General features: G+C 41.1%; 2 protein-coding genes across 6 annotated transcripts in view; both read right to left on the bottom strand.

The window, feature by feature from the left end:
• Window positions 1–22,764, bottom strand: part of KDM4C (lysine demethylase 4C) — a 398,364-nt gene that overhangs the window by 98,044 nt on the left and 277,556 nt on the right. The gene's annotated exons all lie outside the window — the stretch shown is intronic.
• LOC132426833 (protein SET-like) lies at window positions 1,089–7,458 on the bottom strand. The gene is given in 3 exon segments (XM_060013633.1): window positions 1,089–2,496; window positions 2,753–2,973; window positions 7,313–7,458. Coding segments are annotated over 3 exon segments (1,398 nt in total). The 3' UTR covers window positions 1,089–1,465.

The following is a 22,764-nucleotide window of genomic DNA, read 5'->3' as shown; positions in this document are numbered from 1 at the left end:
AGAAACAGTAAAAACTCTTTCCAACTTATCACTTCTTTCACTCTGCCTCCTCTACATATACCACTCAGTAAATACTGGGAAGAACTCGATCCTGATGAAAAAGAGGATGAAGATGAAAAAGAGGATAAAAAATGCCCTAAAGAGCCACTATGATTCCCTGCATATGATTTTTCCTTTAAATGTGCTACAGAGGAATATATGATGAATTCCGGTGACTATGAAAAATAATAAACCTGTGAAGAGGCCATGATATTTTTAAAATTATTCAACCCACAAAACACTTTAAAGTATGTTAAATTAGAAACATTATTTTGAAGAAAAATAGTAACTTTTTCCCACTTTAATTTTTATAATCTGAAATTTTAATAACTCCAATATTTTTCTTTTTCTTCCTGTTTTGGTTGTTAACTCATGTCAAACTGTTTTCCCTTGGGCTTCCCTGGTGGCGCAGTGGTTGAGAGTCCGCCTGCCGATGCAGGGGACACGGGTTCATGCCCTGGTCTGGGAAGATCCCACATGCCGCGGAGCGGCTGGGCCCGTGAGTCATGGCCACTGAGCCTGCACGTCCGGAGCCTGTGCTCCGCAACGGAAGAGGCCACAACAGTGGGAGGCCCGCGTACCGCAAAAAACAAAAAACAAACAAACAAAAAAAACAAGTGTCATCTTAAACTGCAAGGATGTCCATTAAACATCACAATTAAACATGCCAAAGGAGAAGCCATGTTGTCAAAATGCCCACTTAACCCACCCAAACATCTCAAACCCACCCTTTGCTGACCTTCTATAACCCCATTTTTTAAAGTTTTTTTTTTTTAATTAATTAATTAATTTATTTATGGCTGTGTTGGGTCTTCGTTTCTGTGCTAGGGCTTTCTCTAGTGTGGCAAGCGGGGGCCACTCTTCATCGCAGTGCGCGGGCCTCTCTTGTTGTGGAGCACAGGCTCTGGATGCGCAGGCCCAGTGGCCATGGCTCACGGGCCCAGTTTCTCCGTGGCATGTGGGATTTTCCCAGACCAGGGCTCGAACCCGTGTCCCCTGCATTGGCAGGCAGATTCTCAACCACTGCACCACCAGGGAAGCCCTAAGGTTTTTTTTTCTTTTTTTAAACAAGAGAAAGTAGACAGATACATGTTGGTAAATGCTAACTGTCCATATTCACATAGAGACACAGTGTAATCTCTGAGCCCAATATACAGAGAAAGGAGGAAAAAAGCTAGAATTCTATGCACTACTACACAGGGGCCTAGTACCCTTCAGCTTCCAGCAGAGGTAAGGGAGCAGAAGGTTTTTCTTTTTTCCCCCAGAGTATGGTGGTGTTGATTCCATAAAGTTTTTGTTGAGACAGGAAGGGATAAAAATGAATTTGGAACAGAAAGTGGTAGAGATTCTTTTCCCACTGAATTCTGCTCAAGGTATTTCCCCCCAAAATAAGTTGTGAGCCACGGTATAAAGGAGAAAAGAGACCTCAGAAACAGGGCAACTGAGCACAAGAGGAGAAGGAGGAAAAAAAGAAAAAAAAGACTGCAACTTGCTCCCGGGGACTGGAGAAAATTAAAACAGGAAGGTTGGAATCCATCAGTGTTCCATTAGTCATCTTCTCCTCATCTTCCTCTCCTCCCTCCCCCTCATCATCATCTGCATCTTCTTCACCTTCATCCTCACCCCCTTCTTCATCAATATCTTCCAATCCTTCTTCCTCTTCATCATCATCATCATCTTCTCCTTCCCCTTCCTCATCATCCATGTCCGGGACCAAGTAGTACTGTAATGGATTTGGCCAAATATCATCTTTGATGACCTCTCCTAACTCATCTGCACCTGCATCAGAATGATCGGTAAACCAGGTGAAGAAGCTTTCTGGGTCCTCATGCTGTCTCTTCCTGCTGGCTTTATTCTGCGTTTGACTTGAACGTTTTGTCAAATCCTTTCCGGATTTCCATTTGATTTCAGTGGACTTTGAAGATGGATCACCACTCTCATTCAGACGAAATTCTTTGGAGAGAACTTTATTTTCGAAGTAAGGGTTTTCATCAAAATAATAATCTATCCTGTAACCTGATTTAATATCTTCAAATTCTGTCACTTCGACTCTTGTCAAATAATGCAGCGCCTCTTTGTCCTCCTCCCCAAGCAGTGCAGACACTTGTGGATGGTTAGCAAACGTTGCTCCCCCAAAATTTGGGATTTGGGCGATCAATTCCGACCTCTTTTAAAAAATTGGTTGGCGGAGTTTGTTATATTTCTGTTCTACTTTCAGAATCTCCTCACTGGCTTGTTCGTTAAGTCTGTCTATTTCATTTTGTACTTCATCAATATGTTCAACTGCTTCCTGCTGTTCTTTCTGGAGGGGAGGCGGCGGCAGCGGGCACGCTGGCGGCTCTGCTCCCTCACTCAGGCTCCGCGCTCCAGCTCGCGGCTGATCTCCCCAGCCGCTTCCTCCTCCCACCTCCTCCTCACGGCGAGGGCGGGCGGCCGACAAAGATTTTTCTAAAGTAGCTTGTATAAATACAGATAATGTCACACACTGCTAGTGATACAGTTCCAGTGTCATTTTAATTATATTTTTCCTTAAAAAATAATTCACATTAATAAGCGGGTAGGATTGGAGGAGCTCTGTTGCAGCAATGTTTCTCAGTTCTTTTGAACTTTCTCAACTACCATCCATCGCTATCTATCAGCGGACTTCCTTTGGGTAGTCCTTCAGTTTTGCCAAAAGGAACGAAAAGGAGCCACCTGAGTTGCAAATAAGTACTTGCTACCCAGTCATTACATTCATTCCCTTTTTCAACTTTACTAAGACCAGCGTTTTGCATCATTCCTCTGTTTAACGTGCCAGAGGTCTTCTGACACAAGCAGGGCACCACAGTAAGATCAGAGACAGACACGAGCCAAGTGGGAGATGGGCTGTGAGGGGGAGGAGGACAGGAGACTCTGTAGACCTGTAGACAGCCGGTGTGTTCTTGAGCAGATCGACTTCAGGGAAAAGTGTGGATTATCCTTGTACATGCTCTTAGGAAGGATATGCGGGAACGTGGGCATCAGTTCAAAAGTGCCTGCCAGTTGATCCTGTAGTTCATGATCCCAGGGGTCTTCTGGTAGCAGCTACAGTTATCAAAAGTGAAGAGCACTCTGACAGCACCTCGATCAGGAGCAAGGGCTGAAGAGGGCAGTGCCCAGTGCAACATTTACTTCCCAAGGGCAGAGTGGCAGCTGGCTCAGGGAGGGACTGGAGCTGAGAAGCAGGGTGGGCATCCTTCTCAGAGCAGCCTCTTCCAAAGTGTATTCTCCCAACTTTCCCATCTCCCCCAGCCTCACTTTTCTATAAAGTTTCCACTGAGACACACAGCACAGACTGTGGCTAAAATTGTTCCCATCTGTGACAGAGGCATATTTACTCAACAGAATAATAACTATTCTGATGCTGGTGTTGCAGCAATCAATGTAGGTCAGAGGACACACAACGAAAAATCTTGTGTGGCCTAACTCAGAAATTCACAATTAGGCCAGTGGAGTTTTAAGATACAGAAATATCTACCAATTTTTAAAACTTTTCTGCTTGCTCTTGGGTTCAAATGTACTAAATGTGAATAACTTTTTTAAATGAAAAGTAATAAAAGAAAAAGAGGAAAAAACGAAGTTCCTCCACTGCGTGCTCCATTCACTTTAGGAGGGGTTAATGTATAAGCCCAGCGGGGAGCACCATTTTCTATAAATGCTAAAATTATCTCACCATGCAGCCTGAGAAGAAAAACGCAACAGAAAAAAAATTTTTAAGCCCACACTCCTACGAGCAGAGGAGGAAGCGGGAGCATAAGCGTGACTCCTGCCTTTCTGCCTCTAGCAGGGGCTAGAGGCACCTGCCAACCAAGGACCCAAAGCTGCTGGAGGGTCAGCCGTCAGGACTCTGCATTTTACAACATAAAAGTCAGGTTAAGCATCAGACCAGAAAGAGCCTACCCTCCCCCCTTTCTGGTTGTTCCCCATAGTTCACCCTATACAACTAGACTTGATTAGAAACAACTTTCAGCACAGCCTCACTGGCTCTTTTGGAACCAGGAAAAGGTGAGAAAAATCCCAGAATAAGAATTTTAGAACTGAAAGGACCGTTTACCTTAGAAATAAGGAAACTGAGGCCTGAAGCAGATGAGCTTGCCCACAATCACACACCCAGGGCTCAGACGCCCCCAAAGGCATCCCTCTCTCCTCTGCCACGCGGCTCAGAGCTGTCCTCCACTGCTCCTGCCCCACTGGTTCCTTTCTCTTCTCTGACGCACCTCGTTTCTTCCAGCCTCAAGGACCTTGAATATACCACTCCCTTAACTTGCATAACTTCCCCCCACCATCCCTACCTTCATCTTGGCTGCACCTCTCTCACGTTTTAGTTCTTAAATGCCATTCCTTCAGGGTCATCCACTCTTGACGCTCCAAATTAGGTTAGTCTCCCTGATGGACATTGTCATGGGACAATTCCTTTTCATAAACAGTCATTTTTAAATAGATCTCTCTTCCTAGACCTAAGAGCTCCAAGAACATTGGAACCAATATGTTCTGGTTCATCCTTATAAGCCCTTACAAGTAACGGCTCAGGACCCGGAAGAAGGTAAACACTCATTAAATATTTATAAATAAATTTAATAAATATTTACTACATGTTGGATACTGCTTTGAGGGTAATACATATACTATTCGTTATTTACTTAATTTATTCCTCTGAACTCCATGAGATAGGCAATAGTAATATTTCTATTTTATAGATGTAGAAACAGAGGCACAGAGCAGTTCAGGAACTTCACCAAGATCACACAGCTCATAAGTGGAAGAGTCGTGGCCCTGGGTAACATTTATGGTAGTTGCTTCATAAAGGGTCAATGGAGACCTGCATGAGAACTTAGTGCTTGGAAAGATTTTTAAAGAACAAGCTATGAGCATAGTGGGCCCTGATATCGGACACTAGATGAGCATTTTCCAAAAGAATATGTTAACAGACTTTATATTAGTCATCTTTCATGCTCCAGCAGCAACAATCTCCAGAGCCTCATGAAATGTTTGTTTCTTGCTCATGTTGAATGCTGGCTGTGACTCTGCTGCAGGTCTTTAATCTGGGCCCCGGGCCGGGGCAGCGCCCCTATCTGAACCACGCCGTTTTCACAGATGGGAACGGAGAGATGGTGACACCACGCAGAGGCTCCTAGAGCTTCAGCCAGCAGCAGCACAGGTCATTACCACTTACATTAAATTAAAAGCCCCAGGCTCCTTATTTTCTTTCCCTAAGTTCCCCAGGGCATGAGAAGCAACCAACCACCTCCATTCAACTCCTTATCTTCACTAAAATGTTCTATGGCAGCACATACTTGGTCCCTCAGAGTCTTGTCTCCTCTAGGCACTTGATGGCAGGGATCTAAAGGTGATAATCTGAGTAGCTCTCTGCCCCTGCACACCATGCGCTACCAGTTGAATCCTTTCTACAATTCTTCGTAGCTTTTTAGTCTTCTCTTCATATAATGCTTTTACTCTTTCAATCCTCTCCTAAACAAAAATCCTCTTAAGGATCTGGACCCAAATTCTCATAGAGGTACGGTGGAGAGAACTCCCTATCTTTCTTTTGAGAGAAGGGATGATGTAGAAGGAACACAAACTGTCCCACAGTTTTACTGTTTAAATGCTACCGCCCTGTCTCACAAAGAACGTTAACTTCCATTTGCCTCAGGCACTTTACATGCAGTAACTCATGATTCGTTATGTCTCTGGATGTTAGGTATGATTATCTCATTTTACAGGTAGCAAATATTAGACACCTGGAGATTAAATTCCCTGCCTAAGGTTTCGTAGCCAACAGCAGAACCAGGACAAGATCCCTCCTGATGTTCTGCCCTTTGCATAGAAAGGCTCATCTAGGCTTTCTGATGATCTTGAGCTAAAGTTAAGACAGAGCCAGAGTAAACATCAACTCCTCTCTCCCCTGACATACGCAAATGCATACATCCACACATACTAAATATATATATATGTATATGTGTGTATATATATATATATATATATATATATTTTTTTTTTTTTTTTTTTTTTGCGGTACGCAGGCCTCTCGCTGTTGTGGCCTCTTCCGTTGCAGAGCACAGGCTCCGGACGCGCGGGCTCAGCGGCCATGGCTCACAGGCCCAGCCGCTCCGTGGCATGTGGGATCTTCCCGGACCGGGGCACGAACCTGTGTCCCCTGCATCGGCAGGCGGACTCTCAACCACTGCGCCACCAGGGAAGCCCACTAAATATATTTTATATGTGTGTGTTTTATATAAAATACACACATACAAACATATGTACAAAATACCAACTCGGAACGGGGGGAAATGTTCCTGAACTGTCGAGTACATACTGACTGCTGAACTGAGAGAACTCTACTTATTTGATAAATTATTAAATACTGTGCAGCACTTCTTCAGGAAAACAGACAATAGGGAACTTCAGTCAGGTCTCATCCCTGCTTGAGATGGAACCCTAACAATGGCTAGGAATATAAATATTAAATAAGGAAGGAACACTTAATGGTTGGTGCTCTATTTTATCATTTCTCCTAACTCTGACACTTTCCTTTTATTGCACACAACATGATCACTCATTCTGTTGAATAGAATGAATGTTCCTATTGTCAGCTCTCTGTTTTGCTACTGCAAATCCTTGGCAAAATTGCCCATTTCATTTTTTATCCCCTGTAGATCTTCCTGCCCTCAAGGAAGCAGCTTTAAAGCAGTGTGAGTTCCAGAGCCAAGCGTGACAACCCAGCAGTCTCAAGATGAAGTGTCAAGTCAGCAGACAAGGCTGCCTGCAGTAGCGGGGCCGACTTTTTCAGGAAAAGGACTGCCCGAAGCCCTATGGAGGCCCACTCGGTCCCACAGGCAGGAAGCAGTCAGAGCTCTGTCTCTGCGAATGGCTACACAACAAGTACTATCCTTTCCATCATCACCCTCAGAGAGGACTCAAGTGCAAGGCTCTGGAAGACTCAGTGTGGGTGTGCGGAGTCGCTCTAAATGGGATGCCTCCAGTGTCTATCTTGATCACGGTGTCAGTGACAATGCCTGACTGGGTTCTCCTCCTGACTCCTCCTGAATCTCACCTGCTAGGGAGGCTGAAATGAAACTCAGGTGAGCACACACCAGTCCTAATGGAATGTGGGTCTGAGTCCCTCCCTTTGTGCCATTTTAGTGGGCAAGGTTGGAGGGAAACCTTATAACTGGTCCATTCATTCATCGTTTAAACGTTTTCTGGGTATAGACTCTGGCCCCACATGAGGCTCTGATGATACAAAGCTGAAGATCACGGTGGTGTCGGCCCTGGAGGAATCACAGAGTCTCCAGAAGGAGGTCTCAGGAGTGTAACTGTGATGACTCCATCCCCAGAGCCACCTTGATGCCATTCACAGGGCAGTAGGCCAGGCCAAGTGGAAGGCACCCAACGTTTAAACATCGTCCCCCAAATACCTCCCACAAAGCCCCTTTAGCCAGCAATTAGCTCTCTGGGTTCTTGCTCTCACGCAGTTTCTAAAGAAGTGCGAGAAACAGGGGATGTTCACCCCGTTCCCTTGAGTTTCTGAGGTAACACATGCCATTCCTTACTAGCCCCTGGCCTACCTTCCACTGTTTGCCCCTCTGAACTCCTCTCCAGGGTTTTAGATACTTGTTTTGCAGATGCTGGAAACACAGAGGATACCTTCCATCAACTCGAAGAGGTCTGTCTTCATACTTCCTCATGCAGAGCAGTTATTCTACTTCCCAGATTTCCCCCTAACCCCTTCAGGCTGTGGACCCATGGGGTGTTCAGTGTTTTTCAACAGCAATGCCAGGTGTGACTCTGGCATTTATGACTGCCAGCATTTTCAGAGTGGATGGATGCCAGAGACACACTCCTGGAGCACTTTTAGTCAACGGGGTAGTGCCTCCTGTGAGATGTGATGAGTGCCTCTGATCCTTTACAGCTGATCCACCAGGAGGACAAATGCTCAGGCTGCACTCTGCTGTTCCTTGCTTGCAGTGAGTTTGACATGCTGTATGGGGCACAAGTAGGAATGTTTCCCCGAAGTTATTTAAAACCCTACAGGTGCCAAGCTTGCCAAATCATAAATTTAGGAAATTGCATTCTGTTAGACTAAGTCCTTCCCTTAGCACTTTAGTCACCTAGTTATTCTTCAATTTCTTTCCTACAAACACTTGGCCCAGGTCCCGAGGTTCATCCCATACCTATGTGTCTCCTCAGTACATAAAAGAGATTCAGGAAAGGAGAGGGAACAATAAAATTTCAGGTTTACTGGCACAGTAAGTGAAGTAATCCCCCTATGCATACACTTTTCTTACAGGAAGCTCACTTACTCAACCTTTCCATTCGCCTGCCTGATGAGATCTATACAAATATTTTAAGAGGGTAATTTGGAAGACTTGCAAGAGTACAAGTTGTTCAAGCTGCAGCATTAGTCTCTGTTGTTTGCTTTAGGTTTAGCTCATTTACACAAGTGAATAACTAACTGTCTGTTACTTAATCAGATCAATCAAGACTCATTTAAACTACTTGCTAACAGTCCTCTTCTATGTACCAGCAGTCTTCAATTGTTTTTGCTTACAATTCCCCCAAAAGAGTTTTGGAAAACTGTACCTTTCTTTGCATATGTTAAAGTTAACCCTTATAAATTTTATTTTTTAATTTTAAGATTGGAAAAAAAAAAGTAAAGGATACCCTTTTCCAGCATAGAATTCCAGGATATAATTATATGCGTGCTTTAAGTATATTTGTCAAACTTTGGGACTGCAAATGAAGCCACATTTATGTGAAATGTCAGCCATATATATAACCTGACAGACAAAGGTGGTCCTCGTTATCAAACCAATCTGCCAAAACAGATTTAGTTTCTATCAGAAAAAGACTGAATTCATTTTTTAAAATAAAATAAACGTATTAATATGCATCCCCATATCAAGCACCTCATTTCTGAATTCTAATTCTAAGAGGCAATCTTGAGTGTATTAGGGTAAAATATAGGTCCAACGATATAATGACTTAAACGTAACAGGAATTTGTTTCTGGCTCACATAACAGCATTGGGCTGGAAAACAGTTCACTGGGCTAACATTCCTCCACAGTCATTTAGGGACAAAAGCGCTGCCATCTCAACGTTTGGGTTCCGGGGTCTCCCTCTGGGTCAACTCCTTTCCAGAAAACAGTAAGGAGGAGGACAGATGGGCGTATTTAGAAGCCAAGCCTGGGAGTCACCCATCATTTTCCTCCCATACCTTTGGCTGAGCTCCTTCCTGCAAGGGAGGCTGTGACGTGGACTAGCTGTGGCCCAAGGAAGAGAAGGCCATGGATTTCAGTGAGCAGCTAGTAGATAACGTCACAACCTTTGCAATAAATTTATGGCCTAAGCGAAATAATGTGCTATTCTCTTCAGTATTTATTACCTAATCTGTCTTTGCTTTGGTCTCTGAACACTTGCCCTCAGAATCGGCCCCTTTGTTTACCTATCTGAGAGCAATTCATTTATTCTGTAAAGCAAAAGGGGTGGTGAGAAAGGAGAACCAGAAGCTCCTTCCAAGGTTCTCTCTCCTTCACACCAATATGAGGAAACAGCATGTACAAAAGTCCAGGATCTGGAAGTTCATCCTCACAGAACTATCACTGCATTGTACCTCTGAGACAGTGCTCACATAACCCTAGGGTACATGGACCCCAGTCTGAGAATCACTGATGTATAAAGTATTAGAAAACATAGAGGATCACAGAATTCTAAAGTGCAAAGTACTCGCGCATTTTACAGAGGTGAAAAGTGAGCTAGAGGGAAGATGTCCAAAGTCACTCTTAAAGAGGTTAATGCACATATTCTTTGCTCCAGCAAACTTATTTTTGCCTTTGGTATAAATGGATATTCTAGCTTTCTACTGCATGTTGTGCAGAAAGGAACTAACATAACAGGCCTGTGACTGCTATCCTTTGAGAGTCCTGCTGACAAGGTTGGCCCCTGGAAGGTGTCTGGGAACTTGAATTTCGGGAGAATTCCCTCCATCTCCTGAAAAGAATGGCTCACGGTGCCTAGACTGCACAGTACAAACAATATGGTTTATGCTGAACAATTGCTTCCCTTCTGGGATTCTGGAATTGTGATACGTGCTAGACAGAGGGTGCCTATGTGATCAGTTTCGAGTAAAAACTCTGGGCACCGACTCTCTACCGAGCCTCTCTGGTTGGCAACATTCTACACGTATTGTCATAACTCATTCCAGGGGGAATTAAGGAGCACTGTGTGCCTCCCTGGGTGAGAACTCTGGAAGCTTGCAGCTGGTTTCCTCCAGTCTCCGCCCCATGTGCCTTTTTTTCCCTTTGCTGAGTTTACTTGGTGTAATCACAGCTGTGAGAACAACTGTATGCTGAGTGCTGTGAGTTTTCCTCGTGAATCACCGAACCTGGGAGTGGTTTGGGGACCACCAACACACATAGAAATTAGGTTTGACAGACAAGAATACATTGACCTCAGGATACTAAGAACATAGTAAGTAATAAAAGAAATTTCAGTACATTTTAAATTTATTTTTTGCATATGGAACGTCTAGAAAAGGGTGAAGGCAATTTATATTCGACTTACTTAAGCTACATACTTCTAAAATGACAGATGAAAATAATTTAAAATACAGATATTGGTCTTAGTTAGCAAGCAAAACAAGGATTCCCTGAAAATTACTACCAAAGACATCAGAAGAGAACCTTCCATATTGAACCATTAAGGAGAAAATGAATATGGAATTCTGAACATTACTAAGAAAAAAATGTGTCCAGAATTGAAAGAGAGAGAGAGAGAGAGAGAGAGAGAGAGAGAGAGAGAGAGAGAGAGAGGGAGGGAGGGAGGGAGGGAAGATGACTCAGGGTGTCTGTGTTGAAGACAAAGGGAGGAAACCAATGAACACGCTCTCTGCCGTAAGCTGGTCCCATACCCCTCCTACTGGGGTCACTAGACAAAATCCATATAAAAGACCAAGGTGTTCAAATAACATTTTCCCTAATTTTATATTGTACTTTTTTTCCTTTGATTTTTTACAAGCAATACAAAGCTTCTTGCAGAAAAGCTCCAAAGTACACAATAGTATGTATAAAATTATTTTTAATCACCCAATATCCTGCCATCCACAGGCAACCACAATATGGCATTCAAGTCATTTCCCTGTTCATTAAAAAAAATAATAATTGGGAAACATTCTGTATGCATAATTTCTCTTAAATTTCGTCCTCATCAAAGCATGGTTATGAAAAAATTATTAGTGACATGGATTAAACAGGCCTGTTGAAGAACTTTTTTCTTCCTTTAACTGTACTAAACATACTCAGATGTCCCTGAGCCCAAGTATCTACTTGGAACCTGAGAAACCCAAGGTGAGAACGTGCCTACGTGCTGCCATGGCTCAGGATGACATTTGACCAAGATACAGAAATGAACACTGAGTACAGATGCTTTTCTCCCTAGAGTGACTGGTCTGGCTGAAACTGTGGACCACACACTGTGTTGCCTTGATGAGCTGACTTCTCATACAGCTGGGGTCCAGGGCACAGCGATGAGAGACTCAGGAGTCGTGATGCCGTTTAAAGGTGTTCCTGTGAGTCACAGAGCATCGTTTTCTCCATTTGGTACTTTTGCACCACATCACATTCCAGAAGCAGTACAGGCAGCACAGTGGTTGGGATTAAGCTGAGTGGCTGAACACACTCAAAGAACCAAACTCCTCTTAGCCTCGGTTTTATCAAATATAAAATGGAAACAATGATATCAACCTCAAAGAGTTATTGTAGGATCACCTAGATAATGCCTGGCACAGAGCAGCCAAAATGAAAAAGAATATTCAACACAAGAACATTGGTATATCTTGCTAACACTAAAATACAGTAAGCTACCCTGTTTCACGTTTACTATTTTTTAGTGCACGCACAGGGGGTGGGGGTGAGGACAGCTTTTAATTACCTCCAAAGCAATGCAAATCAAACCACAAAGACTAATCCAAGAGCTGAGCTATGCAACCAACATGTTGAATTCACCAGATTGTAGGTGTTCCACTCTGAATGCTAACAACCTGTCTTCCTACAGCATGTGTGACAATATGAGCCTCAACAACAGGTCCATTCTCAATGTCTGTCACCTCAGTTTCCACATCTGTTTTCAAAAACATATATCACCCAGACAGAACTTTGATGAATGAGTGATAGTTGCACCAAAACTCAAAATGTTCAGCTGCTTTGATGTGCTGCCAGAAGGCAGGGGTCAGGCTGAGAGATACAAAGTGGATTCCCCAGGAAACAAGCCTCTGGCCTGTGCTGTGCGGCAGGATTAACTGCTCGACTTCTGAGAGTCCCATTAAAATGCCTCCATGCTACGAGAGTTGACCCCAGGATGTACCAAAACCATTAACTCAATGCACCTTGGAAAGATTTTGATTCCAATCACAATTTGTCAGGCTATAATAGGATATATGTTAGGCTCAATTACAAAAGAAAAGAGAAATTCCAGGATAGGGAAAGTACACCAGTCCAAAGAAGTAGCTTGGGACTTCCCTGGTGGCACAGTGGTTAAGAATCCGCCTGCCAATGCAGGGGACACGGGTTCAAGCCCTGGTCAGGGAAGATCCCACATGCCGCAGAGCAACTAAGCCCGTGTGCCACAACTACTGAGCCTGCACTCTAGAGCCTGCAAGCCACAACTACTGAAGCCCACGTGCCACAACTACTGAAGCCCGTGCGCCTAGAGCCCGTGCTCCGCAACAAGAGAAGCCACCGCAATGAGAAGCCCGCGCACCGCAACAAAGAGTAGCCCCCGCTCACCACACCTAGAGAAAGGCTGCGCGAAGCGATGAAGACCCAACGCAGCCAAAAATAAATAAATAAATGAATGAATGAAATAAAAAGAAGTAGCTTTAACCACACATTAGGGCAACAAACAAATCTTAAAATAACTGAACACAAAGTCCCAAAGTTCCAGGGGAAAATGACAGGTGACATTTTATCTGAGGAAAAAATCCATGGATATTAGACTCCAGCAGGAGCTCAGGCTGTTGTGTCCCCATCCTGGAGATGATGCTGACTATCCCCATCTAGAATGAGAACCAACTTAAACAAGATTTTGGGGGTGGGGTGCCCACACAACTGCCTCCTTCCTACTGAACTGCAGTTTTCACAGTGAGCCTTCATTATTATTGCTGGTGTAGTTCTGTGTCTAGATTCCTAGCCTACCCTAAAAAATTCAGTATATGCTAAGTTTCGAAAGTCTAATATGCCAGACATTAATGAATTTTAGGGCAAACAGCAAGGGCTTTAGTGTGATACAGATCAATTTAATCCCAGCTCAACCACTTCCCACATGTATATCTTAAATGAATAGTCATATATCTCAATTTCCTTAAAACCATCTGCATTTCCAGTAAAAATGGGCTGGAATAATGCTTAGCATAAAATGTTACGAAAGCAAGAACTCTGGGCTTTTGTCGTTGCTGTTTTTACTGCTTTGCATTTCAGTAGGGTGCCCACAACAGGCATGGCAAAGAGGGAACTGAAATCCTAAACACATTCAGAACTGTTGAGGACCACAAGGGCGAGGCACATGATGGCAGCGGCACGGCACCCAGCGCGGGGCACACACATGGTAGATGTCAGTTCCATCCCACAGGCTGTGTTGCTGACTGCACATTTCCGTGAGTGGGGACAAGTGAGGGTTGACTTATTTTAAGAATACTAACAAGACAAATCACTGCCCCCAAGAGTTAATTTATCCCCCAAATAAAAAATTTTCAAAAAGACTAAATAAAATATCTAAGAGAAAGGTTATCTCTTTAATTTCTCCAGCAGCTAGCTTATCCATCCCGATAAGTCAGGTCAAACCAACTGAACAGGTCAGCTGAATCTTTTACTAAAGTATTAAAGAATTCAGCATACACAGAAAGAATTACAACTAACTTCCTACGTGCAAAGAGCTAAGCTCTGGGATCTATTTTGGGGGACACTGACAAGGCACCTGAATGTAGAGCTCTTTGGCTGACCATCTGCTCAGTCCATATCACGCTCACCCATCACAGCTGGGGTGCTTTCCTCCAGGGTGCTTGAGGAGCGAATTGTTTCATATCCCTTCCTTTGCTCAAGAAAGGGGGGATTCTGTTGACCACCTCATATATAAAAATGAAGGAGACCATCATTCTCAAGGATGCAAATCACCCATTCACCATATATGGTAGAAGATTTTGTCAGAGGTTCTAAGACCTCTGTAAACTCCCAAATTCATGAGAAGCAATAGAGCACATACGTCTCCATGGAGAACATAACATGTGTTCTGACATACAAGGCGACAAGGTTGTGTCTACATGTCGACACTAGATGGTCAGCTAGGCTTACTCACTAATGCCTTAGACAACAGCCACAGAAGTCTCGGCAAAACTACTAACTACAGTGATCTGGCCTTTTAAGGTTATTCTCAAATAAATAAAATTACAAAGGGTGGACAGGTGAATTGTTAATATGGAGTTTAATACAGTGCCTGGCATGCTTCAAAAGAACCAGAATTGTTTTATAATATAAAGGTTATAATCGCTTATATGTGGAACCTAAAAAAAATGATACAAATGAACTTAGTTACAAAACAGAAACAGACTCACAGACTTAGAGAACAAACTTATGGTTACCAGGAGGAAAGGGTGGTGGAGGGTGGGTGGTGGGTAGGGATAGACTGGGAGTGTGGGATTGACATGCACACACTGCTGTATTTAAAATAAAATGCCTTTCCATAAAAAAGAAAAAAGAAAAAGAAAATAGAGATAAAAAGAAATGTATAAAAGCATTTTTAAAAACCAATAAACCTCAAAAAAAATTACTGCGGACTTTTCCAAGACTTGCTCACAAGCGTAAAAATAAAGTGGTCAAACCTTAATTGTACATAACTTTCCCGAACCAAAGTTTTCATTCTGGTCAAGTTTCAAGAACAGTGGATATAAAAATTGCTTATGCATTAAAAGATTCAGATGTTAGGAAATAAACGCAACAATGACATCTTTCTCCGCTCTTATAAAGTGAGCTGCACTGCAATCTTTTCATTTGAAGGCAAGATTAGTTTGCAGTTCTGCAGATAGTAAATTCCTATCTAGAGCTGTCTTTTTTAGAAGCTGTCAGTGTTAAAATGCTGTTTCTGGTTAACAAAACCCATGTGCCCACATCACGGTGAGTTAGAGTTCTGAGACACCTGCCACTAGTGGAATTTATTTAGATGATAGATTTACGTCTCTATGCACCTCTCTGAGGCTTTTAGCTGTCTCTGGCATATCAACTGTTTGTCAAAGCCTTCCAACACATCTGACACGAGGTAAGAGTGAACTGGAGGTTGACGGGCCCTGCAAGGCTAATGGCACTGTGTGAGAATATTTTTACACTTAATTTAAGCATACTTCCCCCACTCTCTTGCAACCTATTTCTCCCAAGGACTTAAATAACCCAGACATCATCTAATACTACTGCACACATTTAAAGTCCTCTGAAATGGAAAACGGAAAAAAATGAAAACCAGATAATATACCTGAACTGTGAAGATGGTTTTCATGGAAAATCCTGCAAACATTTAACTTCTGCACATCAGTGTTTGTTTTCAGCCTTTGGGAAGATCAGAAAGCTACCTGACTCCAAGGTGAATATAACTTAGTAGGAAAGAGCATGGGAGTTGGGTCAGGAGGCCAAGTTTAACATACCTCTTCAGTTATAATCTATAAAACATAACCATTTTAAACCTCTGATTTCTCATCTATTAAATAAAAGTTGACCTCATCACTTCATGACAGTTAACTATCGAAACTTATTCAGTGCCAGCCATTGTGCAAATGTAACAAATATCTCATTTAACCCTCAATGAGATAAATATTATGATGAAGCAGGAGAAACTAAAATTAATACCTTTCTCAGGACTGATTTTGGCAGTAAGATTTCAGTTATGGAAGTAGCAACCTGAGATCAGAACTTTCTGAATGGAGAGAGATTTATGTGAAAAGCCTTTAGAGCAGAAGGCGTGGACATCTTTCTGTGGCCTGGGATGAGGGCCGTCATGGACTCCAGTTCTCACTTCCCCAAACACTCCCCTTTCTACTGTCACCCACATTCTTTCCTTTCACTTCCTCTCTTCCCAGTTTTTTTCACCACATTTCCCCTCTCCCCATACCACTGAGTTCTCATTAGCATCCATAGTCAATCTAGTAACATTAAAAATATGGTTTTACAACCCAATCCAAAAATGGGCAGAAGACCTAAACAGACATTTCTCCAAAGAAGACATACAGATGGCCAAGAAGCACATGAAAAGCTGCTCAACATCACTAATTATCAGAGAAATGCAAATCAAAACTATAATGAGGTATCACCTCACACCAGTTAGAATGGGCATCATCAGAAAACCTACAAACAACAAACGCTGGAGAGGGTGTGGAGAAGAGGAAACCCTCTTGCAGTGTTGGTGGGAATGTAAATTGATACAGCCACTATGGAGAACAGTATGGAGGTTCCTTAAAAAACTAAAAATAGAATTACCATATGATCCAGCCATCCCACTACTGGGCATATACCAAGAGAAAACCATAATTCAAAGACACATGCACCCCAATGTTCATTTCAGCACTATTTACAATAGCCAGGTCATGGAAGCAACCTAAATGCCCATCGACAGACGAATGGATAAAGAAGTTGTGGTACATATATACAATGGAATATTACTCAGCCATAAAAAGGAATGAAATTGAGTCATTTGTTGAGACGTGGATGGACCCAGAGACTGTCATACAGAGTGAAGTAAGTCAGAAAGAGAAAAACAAATATTGTATATTAACGCATGTATGTGGAACCTAGAAAAATGGTACAGATGAACCGGTTTGCAGGGCAGATGTTGAGACACAGATGTAGAGAACAGACGTGTGGACACCAAGGGGGGAAAACCGCGGTGGGGTGGGGATGGTGGTGTGCTGAATTGGGCGATTGGGATTGACATGTATACACTGATGTGTATAAAATTGATGACTAGTAAGAACCTGCAGTATAAACAAACAAACAAACAAAACAACTAATACTAAACTTTCTTTGGGTTATTTGTATGGAAATATGTTAATATAAATGTTTCAGACAGTACATGAAATTTCTAAAAATCTTATATGTTCTGGTATAATGTTATAAGTCATAATTCTAGTTATTTTAAAATGCATATCTCAGAATTAACTAAATTTCCTTGTCATTGCATTATTATGAACTTTCATCAAATCTTTAACCGTGGTCATTTTTAAGTCTTTTGTCATTTACAGACAGTTCTGGGTGTACTTTGATGCTTTTGCAAAAATGTTCCTATAAAAGGGTTTCGGGGCTTCCCTGGTGGCGCAGCGGTTGAGAATCTGCCTGCCAATGCAGGGGACACGGGTTCGAGCCCTGGTCTGGGAGGATCCCACATGCCGTGGAGTGACTAGGCCCGTGAGCCACAGCTACTGAGCCTGCGCGTCTGGAGCCTGTGCTCCGCAAACAAGAGAGGCCTCGATAGTGAGAGGCCTGCGCACCGCGACGAAGAGTGGCCCACGTTTGCCGCAACTAGAGAAAGCCCTTGCACAGAAACGAAGACCCAACACAGCAAAAAATATATAAATAAATAAATAAATAAGGGTTTCATCTTCAAGGAATTCATGGTAAAGACTCTGACAAGTACAGGTTTCTGGTAACTGACTATACTGCTGAATTGAATGAATAAGCATTTTCAGAACTCTAATGGAAAACTGATGAATTCATAAAAGTGCTAACAAAAGATCAAGATAAAAAAAACTAATAACATGGGACTGAGTGAACTGATGAGGATGATTATAATTTTTGTGACTTTGTTTGAATAAAAAAAAAAATCCCAGAAGGACTCAGAGGCAAAAAATATACAAATCAATTTTCACTGCAAAGTAAAGGTGCTGTTACAGTGGAGGATTACTGGACTGAATGTCAATATTATGACATAGTATGAGTGTGTTTCGTGTTTGGTAATTGCAATCGTTGTTGCTTATGTTGTGGTCATCCATTTACAATGCTTGGTGTCAGTTTATTTATCTCTTGTAAAAATAAAATACAGTGTGTGTGTATGTGTGTGTGTGTGTGTGTGTGTGTGTGTGTGAGAAAAATATATATGGTTTTATACTTAACGTTTTAATTGCGATGTAATTAACATGTAATAAAAGTCACCCTTTAATGTGTATACTTCCACAAATTTCGACAAAAGAATACAGTCACACAACCTCCACCACAAGTAAGATATACAACAGTTCCACCAGCACAAAAAATTCCCTTGTTCCCTCTGCAGTCAGCCTCTCCACCCGGCATGGTCCCTGGCACTAATCTGGATTCTGCCCTCAAAGGTTTATTTCTCACGAGAGTACAATATGAATGGAATTATGCAGTATGCAGCCTTTTGAGTCAGCCTTCTTTTAGCATGATGCATTTAAAAGTCATTCATGTTGATGGTATCAGTAGCTTGTTCCTACTGAGAAGTATTACACTGTATGGACGTACCATGGTTTGTTAATTCAGTCACCAGCTGAAAAACGTTGGGTTGGAGGCGGAGGGATGGACTGGGAGTTTGGGGTTCATAGATGCAAACTATTACATTTAGAGTGGATAAACAAGGTCCCACTGAATAAGCACAGGGAATCATATCCAATCTCCTGGGATAAACCATAAAGGAGAAGAATACAGAAAAGAATGTATATATGTGTATAACTGAGTCACTTTGCTGTACAGCAGAAATTAACACAACATTGTAAAACAACTATACTTAATAAAAAAATAAATAGAAAAAGAAAAACACTGGGTTGTTTCCAGATTTGGGTGATTATGAACAAGCCACTATAACTCTTACAAATTTTTGTGTGAACATAAATTTTCATTCCTGAGATAAATTCCTAGGAATGGGATTGCTGGATGGTATGGTAAATTGTACGTGTACCTTAATATGAAACTACCAGACTGTTTCCAACATGGCTGTACCATTTTGTGTTCCCACCAGCAATGAAGAAGGGTTCCAGCTGCTACATATCACCATTGGTATCGTCAGTTTCATTGATTTTTAACTATTCCATAGATATGTAGCGGCACCACATTGTGGTTTTACTTGCTTTACCTAATGAATAATGTCATCAAGCATTCTGTCCTCTGGTGAAGGGTAAGATCAAATTTTTGCAGTTTTAATAGAGTTCTTTTACACATGCTATAAACCATATACATTGCTGCTACTTTTGTTTTACCTCCCTTTTAACCGTTTCTGCAGAACCACATTTCCTTGCAATAAAATGACAGCTATAAATGTGATAAGATTACATAGAACTAAAGGCACATATTGTACCAATGTCAATTTCTGGTTTTGATATTGTACTATAGTTATATAACATGTAACCAATAAGGGAAACTGGGTGAAGGGCACACAAGAATCTCTCTACTACCTTCACAACTTCCAGCGAATCTGTAATTATTTAAAAATCAAGAGGTTTTTTTAAAAAATTAAACATTTGTGAACTTTATTGATACTTAATTATTTGTAATATTTTATATATGAGAAACTGTTCCAAGCGATAAAAGTAAACTTTAAAACAAACTCAATATTATTTATTAATTTACATTATTAATTAATTAATTATATATTATTGCTTTATCTTCATATCATTGTTATTGTCATGGTATTACTAGGGTAGTGTACTTATAATCACAACAATAAGAAGGAACATTTATTGAGCACTTACTATGGCCAGGCACTGGGTGAAGTACTCTAGATGCCTTATCTTATTTGATACTCACAACAACAAAAGAAAGTACTATTATTGTGATTCTAATTTTACAAATTGTTACTGAGAATGCAAAGAGTGAGCAAAGAGCTTCAGATAGAAACTGGGGGGACATAAACATTCAAGAGTTAGACAAAGGAAGAGGAACCTGCAAAGAAACCTGAGACCAAGAGGCCAAAGAGAGAGAAGGGATATCAAGGACAGCTGTCATGAAAATCAAGGACAGACTTCCAAAGAGGATGACATATTCTCAAGTAATTGGTATGTGGCAGAGCTGAGACATGAACCCAAGTTATCAGGCCCCAACACCCATATGCTTTATTATTGCATTCAGATGCTTTTATACTTGCAGCAAGTGACACACCTGAGGACCACTCAGCACCACCTTTATGCGGTTCAGGTGATTAAGTTCTATTCAAAAAAAAAAACCAAACTTTAAAAATGCAGCCTGAAAAATTTCTGAGAGTGACATAAGCAAAGGTGTGTGAAGCGTCATGAATGCTGGTAGGTTCATAGTAAGACCAAAGGAAAGGAAAAACATGACTACCCTTAAGACAGGGTTGATATTTTTATAAAACAGATTTTTGTATATGTGTCTGAGTAACATACATATATAGTATGCTACTGAACCACTCTCTTAATTATAACACAGTATGATAAAGCTATATCCTTCCAAGCTGTTTCCGCCATAGAAAAAAGTCAGGAATCATTACTATGTTAAACATGACCATTTCTGTGGAATGGCATGAAGCTAGAGATGATTTCATTTTGTATTTTATATACTTCAGTTTAAAAAAAAAATTATGGCAGGCATTGCTTTTATAACTAAAATAACAGGTCTTTGAAAATAAAATTTTAAAATAAGGAACAAGAACCTTATAGGATCTATATATTCAAATTCTAACTTTAAATAAACAAGTCAAAGTTCAATAGTACAGTTTAGCCTTATCTGCTGTGGAGATGCCCTGCGCCTCATATGTCTCAGGCTGATAACCTGAACTCTGAGCTTGGCCTGTCATTTTCTTGGAACGTCCCTGAGAGAAATAGAATGTGATTAAGATGAACGCATCACGCTTGCTTGTTTGCTTTCCCCAGTGCAGGTGGGCTGTCACCCTCTGCACACACAGCAAGCTGAGGTTAAAAGGCTGTCATGTCTTATCTATGCAGACTGTACATTGCAATGGTGCCATAGCTGCGGGGCAGGGCTACCGAACTGGTGTGTGGCGAAGAGCACAGAAACAGTAATACTGTCACAGACAGGAAAGGGAGACTCAACAGTTCTAAGGCTATCACTAAGATAAAGGGAATTTTGAAATTAAATGGTGATTGCCCCTGTCAAAATGAGAAGGCTGAAAATGCGCATATATTAGCTGCTGGGTCTGCCAGGAAAAGCAGTGATTTTCCTGTTGCTGGCTTCTTCATTTTCTAATTATGAAAAGGGATTCTTAGAGAAACGGTACCTGAGAATTAGAAGTATTTAAATTTGATTGTTGTTTCTAAAAACATTTGGGCCACTGATCTCCCCCTTAGTTCTAAGTTGACCTGCCAACTAAAATGTTCTGTAATGCTATATTATTATTTGAAAAATGTTTATGAATTGCTTTGAGAAACATAAGAAAAGGATAATACCAGAGGATAATTTTCTCTGGACAACCTCTTCCTTGAGAAATTTTACAGCAAATTTCTGCAGCAGTATGAGTTTATACCTTTTATTGTGTATTATAAAAGAAGTAATAATAACAACACAATAACTCAATTCTTTAAAGAAAAAAAATCCAAGATGTGGTATTTGAAACAGTACATATTATGAAGAATGTTTCATTATTATGAATGTTTCATTATTCATAAGATATTTCATTTTGTTGTAAGCTACGAATAATTTGAAATTTTATGTTAACAATATACCACCATTTAAAATATTGTTTTTTGAAGATGCTTATTATTTATAAAATGATATCAAACTAATTTCATAATATCTGAAAAAACGTTTTCTTTTGATATTTTAACCTATTTGTTAGAAATTATCTACACTAGATAAATACCCTGACATTAGGAGACAGAAATGCTTATTATACCTCTCTGTAAAGAAATGCCTTAGAAGAATGCTTTAATCTAGCCCTTCCTGTCTGCCTTCCAAAACAACCAAAAACCCAAATGACATTCTTGGAAGATCTGTATCTAAATTCTTCCAGAATATAAACCTCACAAGAGGGATGACCCTGTCCACCTAATGCCACTTGTCACCAGGCACCAAACACTATGATCACCTCCATAAGTCTTTACTGAATAAAAAGATTGATAAATGAAAGAAATGCTCTTTATTCCGCAAGTTTCCTCAAAACCTTTAAAATGACGACAAGCTGGAATCCCCAAATGAACTAATGAAAGATGATTTTATGACATTTCAGGTATATGTTTTGTGGTAGAAATTACTCTAAGTAGATCCCCACAACTGTAAAGAAAGCTGTCACTCATTCAGTGCCCCCGCATCAACAGCTGTCAAGTATAAAGTTGTGACATCATCACAGCCGGGAAAAGACAACTGAATAGATCTGTGGATCATGATTTGTTTTTTGGTTTTTTTTTTTTAAGTACAGTGGCTGACTTATTACATTTCACACCACTTAAGAGTTTTTAGAATTAAATATGGGTCAACAACCACTAAACACATCAACAAGTGACACTCGTTGACATAAATCATACCAAATGGCCAGCATATTATAAGCTGCTATGACACTACCACTGCTTTCATAAATAAAAAATGAGAATTAAACTTTCATAGTTAAATATTTCACCAGACTAGATTGCAAATTTTGACACAGCCAATTTATCATTGTAAAAATCAGACGAGGCTCAGTCGGCTCTGGTCAGACAGCTCATTAGTCTATTAAAATTATACCTTTGCCAGGATGTCATGATTCTTTTACTGAAAAATATC

The sequence above is a fragment of the Delphinus delphis genome, chromosome 6 (genome assembly GCF_949987515.2).
Source record: "Delphinus delphis chromosome 6, mDelDel1.2, whole genome shotgun sequence".
Taxonomy (NCBI): Eukaryota; Metazoa; Chordata; class Mammalia; order Artiodactyla; family Delphinidae; genus Delphinus; species Delphinus delphis.
The sequence above is the reverse complement of the archived record's forward strand: the minus strand, read 5'-3'. Positions and strand labels throughout refer to the sequence as shown.